At 45.6% G+C, this 20,672-nt stretch overlaps 1 protein-coding gene across 3 annotated transcripts in view; it reads right to left on the bottom strand.

The window, feature by feature from the left end:
- The window catches only part of MED12L (mediator complex subunit 12L), a 627,340-nt gene that overhangs the window by 82,493 nt on the left and 524,175 nt on the right, over positions 1 to 20,672 (bottom strand). For all 3 annotated transcript variants that reach the window (XM_056564946.1, XM_056564945.1, XM_056564947.1), the window contains exons 26-31: positions 5,854 to 5,967; positions 3,456 to 3,646; positions 3,177 to 3,365; positions 1,977 to 2,051; positions 1,666 to 1,856; positions 225 to 386 (exon numbers count right to left, since the gene is read on the bottom strand). In XM_056564946.1, the coding sequence (XP_056420921.1) occupies positions 225 to 386; positions 1,666 to 1,856; positions 1,977 to 2,051; positions 3,177 to 3,365; positions 3,456 to 3,646; positions 5,854 to 5,967 (922 nt within the window). The remainder of the gene's footprint in view (positions 1 to 224; positions 387 to 1,665; positions 1,857 to 1,976; positions 2,052 to 3,176; positions 3,366 to 3,455; positions 3,647 to 5,853; positions 5,968 to 20,672) is intronic.

Raw genomic sequence — 20,672 nt, 5'->3', positions numbered from 1 at the left:
ACGACAATGCATTTCTCAGTGTTTTCCACTGAAACAATGAACATTCAATCTTTTGGTGGAGCCTGGACTCGGCACCATGGAAATTTTGCAATATACACAGTTCAGCAGAATCCCACTGAAAACGATAAGATGCTGCTGCCTATTAAATTCCAAGCAGAATTTCTCTGCTGGGAAATTCTGGAGTGTGAATAGGCCCTTAATATTTTAACTAATTTGTAACTTACCTTTTTTGTTTTTGCCTATCTCTTTCTTTCTTTGAGGATGAGCCCAAGTGCTGCCCCTTCTCCAGTTCTTCTCCTGCTGCTTTTAGCACTCTGCCTTGGACTGAGGTAGGTAGTTTAGCGATAAGTGGGGCCACAAGCCACACACCTCTCCGTTCAGAAGAGCTACATCCAAAAAGAGTAAAAATTTTGTCACAAAACATTAAACCACTAAATAATTTATCATGTAGGTAAATATATCTAATGGTTCACAGCTGACAAAGTTTTTAAGAGTAAAAACCAAGGGGGAGATTTATTAAAAACTGTCCAGAGGAAAAGTTGCTAAGTTACCCATAGAAACCAATCAGATTGATTCTTTCATTTTTGAAAAAGCCTGTGAGAAATTAAAGAAACAATCAGATTCGTTTCTATGGGCAACTCAGAAACTTTTCCTCTGTACAGACGGCCAGGCAGACAGGGGAGCGTTATTATTCACAATGGTAGTCCGGTAGTGCGATCTAAACATTTTATATGTCTGGACATGTCAAAAGTTTATATATATGGCACTAATGCAAGACCACAACTTAACAATATCTGAAAAAAAGTGAAAGGCTCTGAAAACTTTCCGAATGCATTGTAGGTCTTGCTAAGTTTACAGACTGTTACATAGACTAGTTCATATCTCCTTTGTTTAATGTTGGCCTAAGTGTCACCATGAAATACAAGCAGGTTCAAACAGGTTAATCACAAGCAATACTATATGAGTCAATGTGTACTAGCATTAAATCATCACTGTCATTTGAAACAACTTTTGATATAGAAACATAGAATGTGTCAGCAGATAAGAATCATTTGGCCCATCTAGTCTGTCCTTGCCCAAAATGTTGCCCAGACATTCAATGAAAAAAGTTGCAATGAAAATCCACCAATTCATATAGCAATGTTAGATGCACAAAATTAACAAGTGGACAAAATACAAGCAGACTTCCAAATGTTTTAACAAAATATGTCCAGCGTTCACTTTGTAAGTTAGAATTAATTCCAGCAAAACAAAACATAAAAATACAATAGCAACATTTCGACCCTATACCTAGATGTGTCATTGGAAAGGGTTGAAACATTGCTATTGTGCTATGTCTTTGCTAGATTAAATTTTAATTATCAAAAAGAATGCTAGATGTATTCTATTCAAACATGCTGCCCAGACATGTCAAAAGACCCATTGCGATGGCAAGTTATAAGCCAGTGAAGTACACGGCACCGTGCTCCTCTGCCTCATTGGCTGCCGAATCTGACTCATTTACTTCATTATAGTCTGCAAAGAATGAGTTGGGTTTGTTAGACAACCGACACACTTCACAGGGGCTTCAGGACTGATGTCCGATGCAGTCGAAACTTTTGACATGTCTGGACAACATTTCAAAAGTTGTTACGAATGACAGTGGTGCTTTAATCTGAAAGTTACCTGAGGAGGGCTGACTTCACATTATGTCTGGTGCTGTTTGTCTCTGCATGTGCAGCACAGTTTGCATTGAAGAGACCGCTGAATGGATTATTGGGGCTGCTGTTTAGTTCAGCGGACTGCTGGAACACTTCTATGGTGGCCTTTGCAATATTATCCAGGAGTCCATTCATCTCAGTCACTGAACTTGGGCCCTGAAAAAAAGGGCAATATAGTAATGGTTTAATAGATACTTTCATAAAAATCGATGTAATAAAAAGTCATGATCTCTATTACATACAATGTTATGTGGAGTCTAGAGATAAAGTACTAACAGGTTCCTTCATGCACTGCTTGATCATCAGCTGAATCTCCAGCCATGACTGCCTGAGCGTCCACTGGTCAAGGTTCTAGTAAAAGGAGAAAACGTGGACTATTATTATTATTTGTTATTTTTATTATTATTATTATTATTATTACTACCATTACTTAGGGTAGAGTCATACATGCCATATTTCACAGCTAATTTTGCTACCAATTGAATTCACTGGGTAGAAGAATACGCAGCAGCAAATAAACAGAAAAATATGCAACAAAATACGGCACATGTGATCTTACCTTTACAGTGCAAAAAAACAAACAAAGCACAGCTACCCTTGAAAACATTCTAAACATGCATTTAAACCTCTTAATGGTCCCATATTAATCAAAGTCTAAAAATCCACTTTATAGTTGTAACAACTTTGGAAGTCATCTGTCCCTTGTCACTTGTATATTATTGGCTGATCATGGCATCTATACTATAGCTGAGCAACATTTTACATAAGAAAGTAAAAGTTTATAATGCCTATTGTTATCATCTTGTTATACAATCTTAGGGCCCCAGCACACTGACAAAATACTATAAGGAATATTTTCTCATGGAATTCCTCAGCAGATCTGCGTTATTCAATATGGCACCAAATTGGCACTTATTTCGGGCATAAATTGGTGTGGAATTAAGTGCTAAAATTTAACTAATTGACTTCTACCTGAGGATTTTAAATATGTTCATTCTTTTGCCAAAATCCAGATCCCCGTTGGAAGTTCTGATGTGGGCACAGAGCAGCACAATCCCATAGAAAACAATTGGAGACTGCTACAAATGAATTCTGCTCTGAATTTCCCCTTGTTAAAGGGCTACTCTGCCCCTAGGGCCGGAGCTGTGGGTTTACGGTCAAGGAAGCCTGGGGTTTCTGTGCCACGCCCCCTTCATGTCTATGGAAGGGGGCGTGGCAGCTGTGTACTAGCCATCACGCCTACTCCCATAGACATGAATGGAGGGGGCTTGGTGGGAGGTCACTAGGGGGCGTGGCCATGACATCACGTCTCTGACTCGGAGGCAGTGGATATGGGATAAGATGTATAAAGCCGGAAAACCCCTTTAAATGCCAATGAAATTGCCTGAATAGTAGAACAGATATAGAACTGATATTTTAGCCTGATCTTCTAAAATGGACACAAAACCTATAAAAAGCCTGTCACCAATATGCTACCTGTAGGATACGCTTAATATGGAGCCGTTGGATGTTGTCTCCTTCAATTGACTCATTTACTCCATGAGGATAACATATCAGCTGTAGAAGCTTCCGTGCTTGTTCATTAGAGAGGACAGGATCAAGGATGAGGTCTTTATCAGTGCATAGCCTCTCTGGTTCTTTCAAACAGTGGTCTCCAACCCATTCCTATACCCCACGGAAAAATAAAACTATTAGAATCTCAATTGTTTTTAATCCAAAGATTTAAATAAATGAGGAGTCTCACATTTCAATTACCTGTTGGCAAATTGTTCTCAGAACATACTTGGCATACTCGCTTAAACTAGCTGTCTCAATGACAAATGGCTTTCCAGATGACTGTGGTGTTGTTTGTGACTCTGGCATCCCCTCATCTACTGCTTCTTCTGGTATATCAGCTTTAATGTGCCTAGAAGAGCTAATACTACCATTTCCAATGTCAGCATCTCCTACAAAATAAGAAGTATTTAAGACAAACCGATTAACATGTAGCCACTAGATGGCAGCTTTACATGCATCATAACTGTTTCCTACAAGACTATTCCCTGTTTTATCATATGTGGTCTGTTTAAGGCTAGGTTCACATATTAAAATAAAAAGAAAAAAATAGTTGTACAGCAGGGATAAAAAGACATCTGTTTTTTAATCTGATTCTATGTTTTATGAGTTTTAGGTCTATAGAAAAGCAACCATCAGTGTACATGCTGACAATGCGACCTTCCAGGCACAGTCATTACAATGTTTTTATTGACTTTCATATAATAAATTAATAAAAAAAAAAAACTGTCTTTTTATACGTATTTTATGGCCTTTTTTCTTTTCATATTACAACGTGTGAATGCATATACCACCTAAAGAACGTAATGCCCACAATAACAAGTGTAGTGCTATTGCAAACAATAATACTCCCAAAAAAGCACAAGCAACAATATTAGAGAAATACTTATTTCATTTTGTTGATACAGAATGATTAAAACGGTCATGCCTCCCTGACGATTTGTAACTGCCTACAAAAAGCTTTATTTAGAAAATAAACCCACAAAAGTAAATTACAAAGGTATAACTGCAATATACAGGTATCCTGCGTACACACTGTGTGGCACATTTACCAGCGCAATTTCAAGTAACAGTTCAAAAGATCCACATAAAAACTAGTAAAAGAGACAATTGAATTTTTAGGGACGTTCACACATACGTATTTTGCTGCAGAATTTTCTCCAGATGATTTTGCTACCCATTGACTTCAAATATGCACATGTGAATGCATTTTCAAAAACTTTTTATATAATGTAGATAATACCATTGTATGTATACTAGTAAAATCCTGTCCGTGCAACTATTGCCTATGTGTCTCTGTGAGGAGATAAAATACAGGAATTGAGAGCAGGACAAGCAGGGCTTTGTACAGGCTTCTCTGGCTTCTCAATGAGCATGCTGTGTGAGCCGGGGTTTTTTCACAGAGCCCCACTGCACAGAGCCCTGCTTGTCCTCAGCGCACAGAGCCCTGCTTGTCCTCAGCGCACAGAGCCCTGCTTGTCCTCAGCGCACAAAGCCTTGTATGTCCTCAGTGTACAGAGCCCTGCTTGTACTCACTGCACAAAGCCCTGCTTGTCCTCAGTGTACAGAGCCCTGTTTGTACTCAGTGCACAGATCCCTGCTTGTCCTCACTGCACAGAGCCCTGCTTGTCCTCAGTGTACAGAGCCCTGCTTGTCCTCAGTGCACAGAGCCCTGCTTGTCCTCAATACACAGAGGCCTGCTTGTCCTCAGTGTACAGCGCCATGCTTGTCCTCAGTGTACAGATCCCTGCTTGTCCTCAGTGCACAGAGCCCTGCTTGTCCTAGGTACACATAGCCCTGCTTGTCCTCAGTGCACATAGCCCTGCTTGTCCTCATTGCACAGAGCCCTGCTTGTCCTCATTGCACAGAGCCCTGCTTGTCCTCATTGCACAGAGCCCTGCTTGTCCTCACTACACAGAGCCCTGCTTGTCCTCACTACACAGAGCCCTGCTTGTCCTCACTACACAGAGCCCTGCTTGCCCTCAGTATACAGAGCCCTGCTTGTCAACCAACTATTTTGTCTCCACACAGAGACACACAGACAATAGCTGCATGAACAACATTATTTCACCCAAAAATAGACACATTTTTTAATCAATGTAAAATATACGTATCATGTTGTTATTATCTACATTATATAAAAATGCTTTTGCAAATGACAGGTACACTTTAAGCATGATAAGTTAATAGATTCTGTAAGGAAGCTGAAAGTGATCGGAGTTGAAGGAGGTAATAAGACTGCTGTCACACACAGCAGAAGTACATTCATTTATAATAGGAAATAAAAAGGAAGGACTTCTACTTCTCGTTCATGCTGAATTCACTTTTGGCTTTGGGTCAACAACTGCAGTTGTTGAACTACAGTGTGTAACCTGTGTCCACCATGTAAAGGATCTGACACTGTCTCATAGTGTATACTTATAATAGAAGATGTGGTTTGTGATTATATTGTCAGATATGAACAGACCCTAGTTATAATTTATATAATAATGAGTACATATAAAGCAGGATATAACTGTACATTGCAACAGGAGACATGTGAATTTCATTAACTATTAATTTCATTAAGTAATTTTATTAACTATAACTTGGAATATACCCAGCATCAGGATTGCTTTGAGGACTGCAAATACAGCTCCAACTTCAATGCTGTTATGAGCAGCTGCCAAAAGATGTCTATTACAAGATGATAACAATCCGGGTGCATGTTTCCCTAAGAAAAAGGAACACAGGTTAGATAGGTTCTCCAGGAATTCATTATGCAAGAAAAAATGTAGATGGGACCAAAGTCTCTTACTATGTCACAGACCTCCTTAGACTACCATACCAGTTTGTTTGTTTTTTGGTTTGTTTTTCTAATCCTCCTCTTTCTATCCAATCTTTCCATAGATAATGTATGATACTTACCTTCCTGACTCTCTCTCAGGCTCCCCTTCATCTCTGGTATGCACACAAATTTACAATAACAAATGTACCTTAGATTAATTAATTAATTAATTAATGTGTTATGGGGTGTGAGATGCAGGGCAGATGGAATTACCCTAGGGGCAGATGGCATTAACCCCTTGTATTTGTGAAGCCAGGGCATGGTTTATCCTCAATACCACCCGAAGGTATACCGCTGGATCCTGGACTAGGCACGCGGGCAATAATGACTCCGATGCCAAGTTACGGACAATGGTAGCTTTACTGAGAGACAGATGGTACAGTCTATACAGTTCAGCCAGGCCCGCGGAGATGTCCAGTGACTTCAGAGACCTTAAGGGCTTGCTGGGACTTGCAGTGGTTTTGGACAATTTAGTGCAGGCCACATTGACTTGATAATAGATGACAGTGACTGACTTGACTTGACTGGAGAAAGACTGAGCTGTGACTTTAGCTTACTTGTAGACTTGTAGCTTGTGGCTGCAGACTTGACTTGAGGCCTCCTATGACTCCAGACACACTCTTAGGCTTGACTGCTCCTCAGCAAAGACTCAGGAACTAAGAGAGAGAACTAAGGGCTTTTATGGGGGAAACTCTGGTGGGGTCCCATTGGTCACCCTTAAGTCACCTGGTCACTGGGTATCCTGGGTAACAATCACATGACAACTGGTGATCACATGTTAACCTTTCTTAAAGATACAACATTCTTATATACATAACATAGGGGGTAATATACAATTACAGTAGAACAGATGCAGGGGGGCCAGGGGACACTGCTTTGAGGCTTCCTGACAGAGGAGCAAGGGTACGGGGTAAAAACTCCCATACTGGTCCACCACAAACTTCCCCTCTTAAACACAGCCGTCCTTGGCACCCAGTCCTGGAGGGTGGACGACTGGAAGTGGCCACTGTGGCCTAGACTGACAGTTCCTGTGGCATTATTGTCAAATGTCCTTCACAGGTCTGAATAAAAAGAACTGAGACAAGTCCATGTAGCATTTTTGCGTAAAAGTCCATACATGTTCCTTTCAATAACGGGACATAAACATGTGGGATTCATTACCCTTACAACTACATTTTTATCACATTTAATATACTTGAGTCAGATCAGGCTGCCTGAGGCTCTCTACCTGATGCCTTAGCTACTGGGGCCCCTTGGCACTAACCACCTCTCCCCAGAACTCTATACACGTTTTTATATGACATACCAGTGTACCCTTTATATGCAGCAACTCTGTCGCTCTACATGCTTTATTTAGAATCTGGAACTCTTGAGATTTCTGGAGTTCTTGGGACTTCTGGGGCTGCGGTTGGCTTTCCCTCAGGAGCTGATATTAGTTCAGGACTGACTGGACTCAGAGTCGCTGGCAGCTGTGCTGGAGAGGCTGGTGACAGGGTTGGCACTCTGGAGACTGGTGTATAGGCTGGAGCCAATGGTGACAAGACTGGGACTGATGTGGAGACTAATGTGGGTTGAACCAGCCCCAAGGTTGGTGAGACACAGAAGATTGCAGGCTGATTTGAAGAAAACATGGGGAAATCCATAAATGGGTACATTCCCTCACCCGAGACATACTCTTTCACAGGCCTGACAGCTGGAGGAGATGGCGCTGGGAGCATTGGTAGATCTTCTTTTATACATACTGTAACTTGATTTGATTCCGGTGACATTGTAGACATCAGACTTAGGATAGGGTATGGCTGTCACCGTGTACGGTTCTGTCTCCCAGATAGAATCTAGCTTGTTGGTCCTTGGAAACCTCCGTAGCCAGACTTTATCGCCCAATTGAAGTAGTTTGGCAGAGGCATGACAGTTATAGTCCTCTTGTTGTCTCTGTTGAGCCTTGCCCATCTTTTTGCTGACAATTTCATTGGCTTCTTGGATCCTTCTCTGGTGGTCAGATACCCATTCTAGGGAGGCTTGCAGAGAGTTGTTGAACGGGGCCTGGAGCCCAAATGTCCGATCTTTAGACAACTGCCCATGTCGCACCATCATCAAGTAGAAAGGGGTATACCCTGTAGAACAATGGACAGTGTTGTTATATATCTCCAGTAATTCGGGCAGCAGTCGGGGCCACTCTTCGTGTCTTGACACAGAGGCTGTTCGCAACATGTGGATAAAGACTTGATTGATGCCCTCACATAGACCGTTCCCCTAGGGATGGTAAGCGGTAGTCCAGAGTTTCTTACAGGCATGGAATTGACATAATGGTAACTCTTGGAAGAGTTGGGCCTCAATGGCCGTTCCTTGGTCCGTTAGGACAGACTCCGGACATCCAAGGGTTTGCATCCAATTGGAGTAGAAGATCTGGGCCGCTGTCTTGGCTGTGAGATCTTTGACGGGTACAACGACAACCCATTTATAGTAATCATCCACCATGATGAGAGCATAAGTATACCCAGACCGGGTAGAAGACAATTTGACGTGGTCTAGCGCAATCAACTGGTTGGGCCTTTAACTCTGGATGGAATGGAGGAGTGCTCTTGCATCCATGTGCACATTCTAGGTGACGTTACAGACTGCATATTCACTGCACCATTTCTCAATGTCACTTCGCATTCCGATCCAATAGAATCTTCGCCTGACAGTAGATTCGATCTTATGGACTCCAAAATGTGCCGACTGGTCATGTTATGCGTTGAGGACCATCGTCGTGTCTCTTTGGGGAATCAGAATCTGATGAAGTTGATCACCAGAGACCGGATCCAAAGAATTTCGGTACAACAGTCCTTTTGTGCACAAACAGTTGTTTCCTCTGTTGCCACAGACATTTCAACTCGTAGTCATACTGGGCCCGGCATAGAAGGGTTGGCACCTTTTTTACTTTCGTCTTGAAGAGTCTTCCAGGTGTATAGGTCTTACTTAACCTTTTCGGACCTGGGTTCACCATCCATGAGGGCGGTCACAACATTCTGGTTCATGAACCACTGATAAAATGGAGGCATCTCCACATGTTGGACAGGTGGTTCTTCGCCGGGGGGTCATCCAAGACAGTACATCGGCATTGACATTTGACTTGCCGCTTCTGTACTTGATGGTGAAACTGTAATTGGCTAGTCTTGAAGCCAATTGCTGTTCAATGGCACCCAATCTTGGCAGTGCTAAGGTGGGCCAACGGGTTATTGTCCGTGTAGACAGTAAAGGGCATTGCAGCCAAATAGTCTTAGAATTTTTCAGTCATGGCCACACCAGGGCGAGAAATTCCAACTTGAATGAGCTGTAATTGTCATCGTTCTTCTCTGCTCCTCGCAGGTTGTGACTGGCATAGGCAATACTCGCTCTTGTCCTTCCTGGACTTGGGATAGGACAGCTCCCAGACCTTCAAAACTGGCATCTGTATATAACCGGAAGCAGTAGTCTGGATACGCCAAGATGGTGGCTCCGTCAGCAGACGTTTAAGAGTTCAGAGTGCTGTCTCTTGCTTTTCGGCCCATTCAATAGGTAGTCTACCATTGTAGTTCTCCTACGCCGTACACTGTAAGAGGGTTCTGCATTCTGGGCGAAGTGGGGAATGAAGAGGTGGTAGTAGCCGGCAAATCCCAGGAAGCTCCTGACATCTTTCATAGTGCGCTGAGTAGGCCAGTTCTTGACAGCTTCCACCTTTTCAGGATTGGGCTGGACCCCTTCTGCACTGACAACATGACCCAAGTAATGGACCTGAGGCTTGAGCAGGTGACACTTGGACGGTTTAATCTTTAATCCATGCTTGATTAAAACTTGGAAGACATCTGACAGATGACTGAGGTGTTCCTGGTAGGACTTGTAATACACAATGACATTGTCCAGGTACAATAAGACACTTTGAAAATTCAGATGGCCCAGACACGTTTACATCAGACGTTGGAACGTGGCTGGGGCATTGCACAGCCCAAATGGAATACTTTTAAACTCAAACCATCCCATGGGTGTCATGTAGGCAGTCTTCTCCTGATCCTCCACGGTCATGGGCACTGGCCAATATCCGCTGGTTAAGTCCGAGGGGGAGAAGTATGCAGCCGACCCAAAGGCTGTGAGTGACTCCTCGATCCTTGGCAAAGGATAAGAGTCTTCATGTGTGACATTGTTCAGTTTCCTGTAATCAACACAGAAGTGGATGGTTCCGGCTTTCTTCTTGACCAGGACTAGTTACGCGCACAGGGGCTCTGACTTTCTTGAATCATGTCTGCCTCTTTCATGTCGGCCAGCATCTTCTTGACAGTCTGATACATGCCTAGTGCGGCAGGATGGTGTCTTTCCTTGATAGGTGGGCTATCACCTGTGAGGATTTGGTGCTGGATCATTGAAGTATGCCCAAAGTCTGTGGGGTGTTTGCTGAAAGCCTCATGGTACCTCTTGGCAACATTGATGATTCCATTGACCTGGTTCCCTGGGGTAGTGTCGTCTCCAACCTGAAGTTGCGTCCACCAAGGCTCTGGAGGGCTCACATCAGATCCATCGGCCACTTGAGCTACACGTTATCGAGCCACCAGATGTTCTGCCACAATGTCCTTCGACTTTAGGAGGTACAGCTAGGCTACAGGAGTGTATTTGGGCAAGACAGTAGCAGAATCAGACAGGTTTACTAACCACATCGGGAATCTCCCGATGGTGACAGTGACAAGGCTTCTCACAGCTCGAACAAGAGGATGATCTTCCAATTGCATGGGTTCCAGCAGGGCTTGATAGTCCCTACCCTTGAGTCCGGGACGTGCACAACACCAGTTGATGGTCTCCGTATTGGGTTGTAAGGTCACTGACCTGTTGTCTTGAACTTGTACTCTGCAGATTTCACCGTGCTTGTTGGCAAACTTCTGCTCCACCTGTAGAACTTTAAAGAGGTGCTGTGCAGCCCGCTGGCCTGGGAATGAGAGGCATGCAAGGCATCAAATATCTCAGCAAATTTTTTTTCATAATGTTCATCCCCAATATAAACTCGGCAGAACCCTCATCTGTCACATTAGTTACAATGACTCCCTGCCCGATAAGTACATGCTTTCCCAACTGAATAGTTAGCTCCCAGTATCCATGTCTGGGGACTGGTTGCCCATTACCTGCAACTACTCGGAAGTTAACTTCATCAGGCTCCCACAATAAACTAGCATCCCAATGCTAACAGAAAACACTTTTAGGTATAGTAGACACTTGTGACCCTGTATGTATCAAAGACTCCAACTGTACACCTTCTACAACAATTTTTACATAGGGGCAGGAGGCGACATAAAGTGAGAGTCCTGACTTAGGTCAATCGGGGTTGGACCTGATGACTGTTTTCCTGAGGGCCGGTCCTTGACCTCAGTGGAACTCTGTTTAAATCCCAGCACTGCATTTTTCAATGTCCTGACTTATTACAGTAAGTGCAAAAGGGACTTTGAGTCCTCGGGGTCGATTGGGTGGAGGATTGCGGTAATTGAAATTGCGTGGAGCAGGAACAGGGGCAGATTTTCTAGGCAGAGGCGATTCACGGTCTGGTGGAATGGCACAAGTGGCAAGCTCCTTCACAGCCTTAGTCAGTTGTTCAATGTCCTGCCTAACACATTGTAAATCTGAGTCTGTGGGGGCTGTTGACGGTGGTGGTATAAGTCTGGCTACCGCCCCGAGTGGCTCTTGAACGGGTGTAAGGGGTGTACAAACTTCCTCTAACTCAGTCCTGCAATCACTTGGATAGCCAGTCATTTGAAAGCGGGGAATGACAACACTCTCAGCTGGGCTTCGTCCCACTTATTATGAGCCCCATCAATAAATCTGTCCATTAACAACTTGTTGCCCTGCTCGAGAGTTATACAATCTAATTTTTGTACAGTCTCTAGGGCATTCTGTAGGGCTATGGCTAGAGATGAGCACATTTTTGAAAAATTCGATTTGGCCAATTCGCCGTATTTTCCCAAAAAATGTGTTTCGTTCCGAATTTATTTGCAGGCATCACTATTAAAAACGGCTATTTCTGGCCTACAGAGAAACTCAATAGGGGTGTAGAACACTTTGCCTTGTCCTAACATGCAGAGAGAGTGTGCTGTGTTAGTGAAATAATACTGTTCTTCAGTATGACATGCAGATTACAGGCATCGCTATTAGAATCACTGCCGCAGAGCATCTGGATGTGGCAGCAGGGAGACCATATGGCATCAAAATTGAAGAGCATAAATAGATTTTTTATGTAATTTTTATTTTATTTTATTTACATTTTAGTACCCATTCTGGTGAGCATCAAGCTGGCGGTCCTCCGAGAGGCAAGCTACCACTTGTTCCAGCCCATGCCTCTAGGCCTGAATGACATAGCCTGGAGTTGGCGGCAGCATGAGAAGAACATATAGTGGCTGAATGACACAGCTTGGAGTTTGCAGCAGCATGAGAAGAACATATAGTGGGTGAATGACACAGCCTGGAGTTGGTGGCAGCATGAGGAGACCACATAGTGACTGAATGACACAGCCTGGAGTTGGCGGCAGTAGGAGGAGACCATATAGTGGCTCAATGACAGCGTGGAGGTGGCAGCAGCATGAGGAGAACATATAGTGGCTGAATGACACAGCGTGGAGGTGGCAACAACATGCGGAGAACATATAGTGGCTGAATGACACAGCATGGAGGTGGCGACAACATGCTGAGAACATATAGTGGCTGAATGACAGCTTGGAAGTGGCGGCAACATGAGAAGAACATATAGTGGCTGAATGACAAAGCGTGGAGGTGGCAGCAGCATGAGGAGAACATATGGAGGCAGTATGAGACAGCTTGGAACTGGCATCAGCATAAGGAGAACATATGGTGGCAGAATGAGGCAGCCTGGAGGTGGTAGCAGCAGCATCAGGAGTCCTGAAAGTGACCTGGTGACAGAGTGGTGCAGTGGGTGGCAATACCAGTACCCAGTGACAAAGGTGGGTGAAAAAAGAACTTGGCATCAGATTTGTGGCATCAGGTGGGAGGCAGGATCAGAATAGTAGCTGAGGCAGGTAAGCAGAAGAAAATGGTATCTTTTGTAAAAGTGTTAGTGTGCACAAGTAAGTATTGAGGATATGCATTATGTAAAACTTGACTTTTAATAATATGCTGAGGATAAAATATATGGCCCCAATTTTTTTTTTTTATCAAACCAAAGGAAAGGTGTGCAAAAAACTCTATGTACCACCTACACCACCAAGTATTAATGTGATGCAAAGACCTCTAAAAGGTGGAAGGGATCAACATATGGTCCATTGCAACAGGTGGGGGTAAACACTTCTCCTGTAAGGCCCTACTCTCGCATTATTAATTCCCTTCTTGGCAAGTGTTATTCACCACCTGCTGGTTCAGGTCTTGCTCCAGGTCTACCTGCTACTGATGAGTTGCTTCACTATGGGGGTGAAGAAAGCTACTCATCAGCGACTGCTGCTGCTGATGGAGCAGGTACTGCTCCTGCCACCCCACCCCTCCCCAGCAGCCATGGCAGTGGAAGGTGAGCGCAGAGGGCCTGCCCGAGTCAGACCTGCAAGAGGATGGACGATGGTGCAAATAGGCATCGGCCAACTGACTACGCAGGATGTCTCTGTAGTAGGTCAGTTTGTACTCCCTCTCAGTGGGTGTAAAAAAGGCCCCCATTTTGTGCCGGTAGCGAGGGTCCAATAAGGTGGAGAGTCAGAAGTCATCCCGCTGCTAGGGTTACCACCCTACCGGTATTTTACCGGCACAGCCGGTATTTTCGTTCAGATTCCGGGCTGTGCCGATAAGTTTGGATGAAAAATACCGGCCATGCAATGATATTTTTCATTCACTATCATCACACACTAACCTAAAAAAGCGGCGCCGCTGAGCGGGGGTGCGGGCCGCACGTCCGCACCATGCCGCTCAGCACAGCACCCTGTCTGACGCTGAGGCTGTCCCAGTCTAAAACCTTACCAGGCACTGCGCAATGCTGTGCGGCCGGGCAGCTGGATCTGCGGAGGGACGTTGCGGAAGTGACGTCACTCCGCAGACCCGCGCAGGGAGTCAAGTCACTCGCCGGCCCGAGACTGAGAGGAGACTGGAGAGGTGCTGCGGTAGTAGGTAAGTGTGTCTGTGTGTGTCTGTTACTATGTGTGTGTCAGTCAGTGTTTGTGTGTCTGTGTCTGTCGGCCAGTGTGTGTGTGTCTCTGAATTCCACCCCACCCACCCCAATTCCCCTGTGGCAATTCCCCCCCACCCTAATTCCATGGGGAAGAGGCACGGGGGGGGGGGGGTAACTTACTATACCTATGGGGAAGAGAGGGGGGGGGGGTAACTGCCTATACCTATGGGGAAGAGAGAGGGGGGGGTAACTGCCTATACCTATGGGGAAGAGAGAGGGGGGGTAACTGCCTATACCTATGGGGAAGAGAGAGGGGGGGGGTAACTGCCTATACCTATGGGGAAGAGAGGGGGGGGTAACTGCCTATACCTATGGGGAAGAGAGAGGGGGGGTAACTGCCTATACCTATTGGGAAGAGAGAGGGGGGGTAACTGCCTATACCTATGGGGAAGAGAGTGAGAGGGGGGGGTAACTGCCTATACCTATGGGGAAGAGAGAGAGGGGGGGTAACTGCCTTTACCTATGGGGAAGAGAGAGGGGGGTAACTGCCTATACCTATGGGGAAGAGAGAGGGGGGGTAACTGCCTATACCTATTGGGAAGAGAGAGGGGGGGTAACTGCCTATACCTATGGGGAAGAGAGAGGGGGTTAACTGCTTATACCTATGGGGAAGAGAGAGGGGGGTAACTGCCTATACCTATGGGGAAGAGAGAGGGGGGGTAACTGCCTGTACCTATGGGGAAGAGAGAGGGGGGGGGGTAACTGCCTATACCTATGGGGAAGAGAGGGGGGGGGTAACTGCCTATACCTATGGGGAAGAGAGAGGGGGGGGTAACTGCCTATACCTATGGGGAAGAGAGAGGGGGTTAACTGCCTATACCTATGGGGAAGAGAGAGGGGGGTAACTGCCTATACCTATGGGGAAGATAGAGGGGGGGGTGACTGACTATACCTATGGGGAAGAGAGAGGGGGTGGGGTAACTGCCTATACCTATGGGGAAGAGAGAGAGGGGGGGGTAACTGCCTATACCTATGGGGAAGAGAGAGAGGGGGGGGGGTAACTGCCTATACCTATGGGGAAGAGAGAGGGGGGGTTAACTGCCTATACCTATGGGGAAGAGAGAGGGGGGGTAACTGCCTATATCTATAGGGAAGAGAGAGTGGGGGGGGGGTAACTGCCTATACCTATGGGGAAGAGAGAGGGGGGGGTAACTGCCTATACCTATGGGGAAGAGAGAGAGAGGGGGGGGGGTAGCTGCCTATACCTATGGGGAAGAGAGTGAGAGGGGGGGGGGTAACTGCCTATACCTATGGGGAAGAGAGAGAGGGTGGGTAACTGCCTATACCTATGGGGAAGAGAGAGGGGGGTAACTGCCTATACCTATGGGGAAGAGAGAGGGGGGGTAACTGCCTATACCTATTGGGAAGAGAGAGGGGGGGTAACTGCCTATACCTATGGGGAAGAGAGAGGGGGTTAACTGCCTATACCTATGGGGAAGAGAGAGGGGGGGTAACTGCCTATACCTATGGGGAAGAGAGAGGGGGGTGTAACTGCCTGTACCTATGGGGAAGAGAGAGGGGGGGGGGTAACTGCCTATACCTATGGGGAAGAGAGAGGGGGGGTAACTGCCTATATCTATGGGGAAGAGAGGGGGGGGGGGTAACTGCCTATACCTATGGGGAAGAGAGAGGGGGGGGGTAACTGCCTATACCTATGGTGAAGAGAGAGAGAGGGGGGGGTAACTGCCTATACCTATGGGGAAGAGAGTGAGAGGGGGGGTAACTGCCTATACCTATGGGGAAGAGAGAGAGGGGGGGTAACTGCCTATACCTATGGGGAAGAGAGAGGGGGGTAACTGCCTATACCTATGGGGAAGAGAGAGGGGGGGTAACTGCCTATACCTATTGGGAAGAGAGAGGGGGGGTAACTGCCTATACCTATGGGGAAGAGAGAGGGGGTTAACTGCCTATACCTATGGGGAAGAGAGAGGGGGGGGTAACTGCCTATACCTATGGGGAAGAGAGAGGGGGGGTAACTGCCTGTACCTATGGGGAAGAGAGAGGGGGGGGGTAACTGCCTATACCTATGGGGAAGAGAGAGGGGGGTAACTGCCTATACCTATGGGGAAGAGAGAGGGGGAGTAACTGCCTATACCTATGGGGAAGAGAGGGGGGGTAACTGCCTATACCTATGGGGAAGAGAGAGGGGGGGGTAACTGCCTATACCTATGGGGAAGAGAGGGGGGGGGTAACTGCCTATACCTATGGGGAAGAGAGAGATGGGGGGGGGGGTAACTGCCTATACCTATGGGGAAGAGAGGGGGTGACTCTGCCTATACCTATGGGGAAGAGAGGGGGTGACTCTGCCTATAGGGAACGGGGGAGGGGGTGTAACTGCATATACTTATTGGGGGGGCTACCTAACTACTTACCTACATACCAGGCTATCTAACTATGTACCTGGCCTTCATACATGGCTGCCTAACTACCTAGCTAGCCCCCTACCTACCTGGCTTGTCACCTACCTACATATCCGGCTTCCTGATCTACCTACCTGGTTACCTATTTACCTGGCTACCTACCTACCTGCCCTTTTACTGTGCAGGAAACCAAGGAGGGCTTTATTACAGCTTGTGGGCCTAAAGATGGGAAGATTGTGTAGAGGAGGGGAGGGCACTGAATATATGCAGAGTCTGACATGTTTTTCCTGCAGATGTTAAGAGATCCACGTGGCGGTCTTATCCGGACGGAGAAGAAAAGGAAAGAGGACGCCGCTGATCAGAAAAGACGTAATTGTGAGTCCCAAAATGTAACTGTAATCACTTATATGGTATACAGATCCTGTGTACAGCTGATATCTACTGCCATATGGTCCTGTATATAATCACTTATATGGTATATACATCCTGTGTACAGCTGATATCTACCGCCATATGGTCCTGTATATAATCACTTATATTGTATACAGATCCTTTATAGTATACTGGTCTGTGTATAGTGGTTTTATTCAGTACAACATTTTCCGTTTTCCACCTACAGAGCTATATGAGGGCTTTATCGGTATCAATTTGGTTTTGATGAGTTTTTCATCCTATTTTTTGTTGTTGGTAGTGCGTATACAGAGGAGCTGTTACAATGTTTGCATTTGCACTATTTGGTGAGGTTGTCAAATGTATTCATATTATATTTGTATTTGCTGGGTAACCCCTTAAATTCATTGCCTGTTAAATAAATGTTATTTACAATTGTAAGTTTTATTCTCTAAATGTTATTTTTTTGTGCGATATAGGAAAGTTTCCCCCGCATATATATTGTATCCATCCCATCCCCCATGCCATTTCTTTACCCCCCTCCCATCCCCCATGCCATTTCTTTACCCCCCTCCCATCCCCTATGCCATTTCTTAAACCCCTGATCCCTCGTCCTCTGTACAATCGGGCCCCTCCCCTTTTTAGCTTCACTCCCACATAGCCATGCCCACGACCGGTATTTTTCTGAGGGAAAAGTGGCAACCCTACCCGCTGCCGAATAGTGACAATTCAGTGGTCATTATGCAAGCAACTGAGCATGCATCATGCCATTTGTGTAAGTGACTCGGAGGGACTCCCTGCCTCCATCTCCACTGCATACTGCCACGGTGTGTCTGGGTCCTCTGTCTCGCCTTCCTCATAACCCTCTAGCTCCTCTAGCTGCTCCTCCTCTCCTGTCAGATGACCAGAAAAAACGCCCATCTTGCGAAACCTAAACTGTGCTTCACTGTGTCCCTCCTCCTCCAGTTCAGCCCCCACAGGGCTCATGTGGCTGTAAGATGTAGGCACCATGTCTCCAACACCCTGACCATCAATTGTTTCCAACACGTGTTGTGATAGATGAAGCAATAGAATGACGTTGTTCATCCCTTAATCTTGGCGAATAATAATGTGGCTTCCTCAAAGGGCCTGAGCAAAAGGCCGTTGTCACGTATGAGCTGCCACTGGTTGACATGGACTGTTTGTGTTGACTGCAGGCAGGGCGGGCAAGGTTCCGACAGTTAGGGCAGGTGATTACCTCACTGCTGGAGATGAAGGGGCGCTGCCGCCTGGTTGATCTGGAGAGCTGGGTTCTGACATTCTGTTGATTTTTGAGTGTGCTGTCGCTTTAAGAGAAATAAGGTGCATTCCCCCTTTCTGAAGCGCTGCAGCAGCTTTGACTTGACTAATGGGGGTACTGTAATCAATGCTTCCCGTCTATTTTGCAAACACCCGGTTGTGAATAGTCTTGCGACCAGACTTGCGGGCACTAACGGGTTAATACTGACAGCTGCTGGCACCGGAGAGTTAATACTGATAATCTTTGTTGTTTGCAGAGTCTGCACTGCAGCGGGTGCTCAACAGATAACAGCAGAGATGAGCGCAGCTGCCGGAGCTTTCAATATGGCTGCACCCAGGGAACTTCCAGTTTTGGTCCAGTAGGCAAAATCTTCCCTGTGCAACACAGGGTGGCTGTTTGGTTCCCCCTCGCTGTACTGAAGAGGCGTCACCACTGGTGACTTACGGGGCGGAGCTGCGACCGCTCGCATGCCCAGAAGACACTGGACCAGGTTAACCCTTTCAGGTAAAGACTCTCTGCAGTTCACAATGGCAAATAACAGTCCTTTCTTCACCTGCCCCTCTATTTCACAAGCGCCTTGGGAAAAACACTTTCCACTGACAGAGTCCCGTACACTTTCTGGCGCACATTTTATTTGCATCGCCATGCGATTTTATGACAACACTGAACACAGTTCAGACTAGGGGAGGACTTGTCGCACACCCGTATCCTGTTCGTAGGACGCCAAAAGTTGTGGTGTGGGTTGTGAGATGCAGGGCAGATGGAATTACCCTAGGGGCAGTTGGCATTAACCCCTTGTATTCATGACGCCAGAGCGTGATTTATCCTCAATACCACCCAAAGGTATACCGCTGGATCCTGGGCTAGGCACTGGGGCAATAATAACTCCGACGCCAAGTTACAGACAGTAATTTTACTGAGTGACAGATGGTACAGTCTATACAGTTCAGCCAGGCCCACGACTGGGTGACCAGTAACTTCAGAGACTACAGAGACTTTTAGGGCTTGCTGGGACTTGCAGTGGTTTTGGACAATTTAGTGCAGGCCACGTTGACTTGACAATAGATGACAGTGACTGACTTGACTTGACTGGAGACAGACTAAGCTGTGACTTTAGCTTACTTGTAGACTTGTAACTTGTGGCTGCAGACTTGACTTGAATCTCCTATGACTCCAGACACACTCTTAGGCTTAACTGCACCTCAGCAAAGACTCAGGAACTAAGAGAGAGAGGAGAGTCTTCCCAGGGATTTTATGGGGAAGACTCTGGTGGGGTCCCATTGGTCACCCTTAAGTCACCTGGTCACTGATACCTCCTGGGTAAAAATCACATGACAACTCACATGACAACTGTGGTGATCACATGTTAACCTTTTTTAAAGATACAACATTCTTATATACATAACATAGGGGATAATATACAATTACACTAGAACTGATGCAGGAGGGGCCCAGGGGACACTGCAGGGAGGCTGCCTGACAGGGCAGCAAGGGTCTGGGGGTAAAAACTCCCATACTGGGCCACCACAATTTTTTTTTAACTATTTAAAAAAAAGTGGCAGCATATGTCAGTGAGGTAGGTGGTACTATTACTTGTCAATGTGCAATTCACATATCATTTATAGCTATATTTAGAACAGCAGACAATATAATAAAACCTATAGTTGTTACAGCTTTATGATTTTTGTTCATTTTTGTGACAGCCATGATAAGTGGTAGATAAATGTGGCTCCTGAACCCACATCAGTCTATTTGTCTCCGGCCTGCCTTCATCAAATCATTAAAACATGTGAAAGAGGTCATAATAAACCTATAAAACCTGACAGTAGCCCGACACATTAACTATCACTTAACACAAGTGCAGACTATTTTTTACTTGACATGTCGTAAAAGAGAAACCTCAGGTAGAGAACTTTGCCTTTTTAGACAGCAATATAACATAAATAATTTCCGTTGTATTCTAACTGCAACTATGTAGAAGTCTCTATGATAACTGAACTAAATTGAATTTCTACTAAAAATGTTTAAAGGGGTACTCTCATGGAAAACATTTTTTTTTTTTAAAGCAACTGGTGCCAGAAAGTTAAACAGATTTTAAATAACTTCTATTTAAAAATCTCAATCCTTCCAGTACTGATCGGCTGTGGAATGCTCCAGGAAGTTCTTTTCTTTTTGAATTTCCTTTCTGTCTGACCACAGTGCTCTCTGCTGACACCTTTGTCCATGTCAGGAACTGTCCAGAGCAGGATGGGTTTGCTATGGGGATTTGCTCCTGCTCTGGACAGTTCCTGACATGGATAGAAGTGTCAGCAGAGAGCACTGTGGTCAGACAGAAAAGAAATTAAAAAAGAAAAGAACTTCCTGGAGAATTCCACAGCCGATCAGTACTGGAAGATTTAAGATT

This window comes from Hyla sarda, chromosome 3 (assembly GCF_029499605.1).
Source record: "Hyla sarda isolate aHylSar1 chromosome 3, aHylSar1.hap1, whole genome shotgun sequence".
Taxonomy (NCBI): Eukaryota; Metazoa; Chordata; class Amphibia; order Anura; family Hylidae; genus Hyla; species Hyla sarda.
This window is presented reverse-complemented; position numbering and strand designations above follow the sequence as displayed.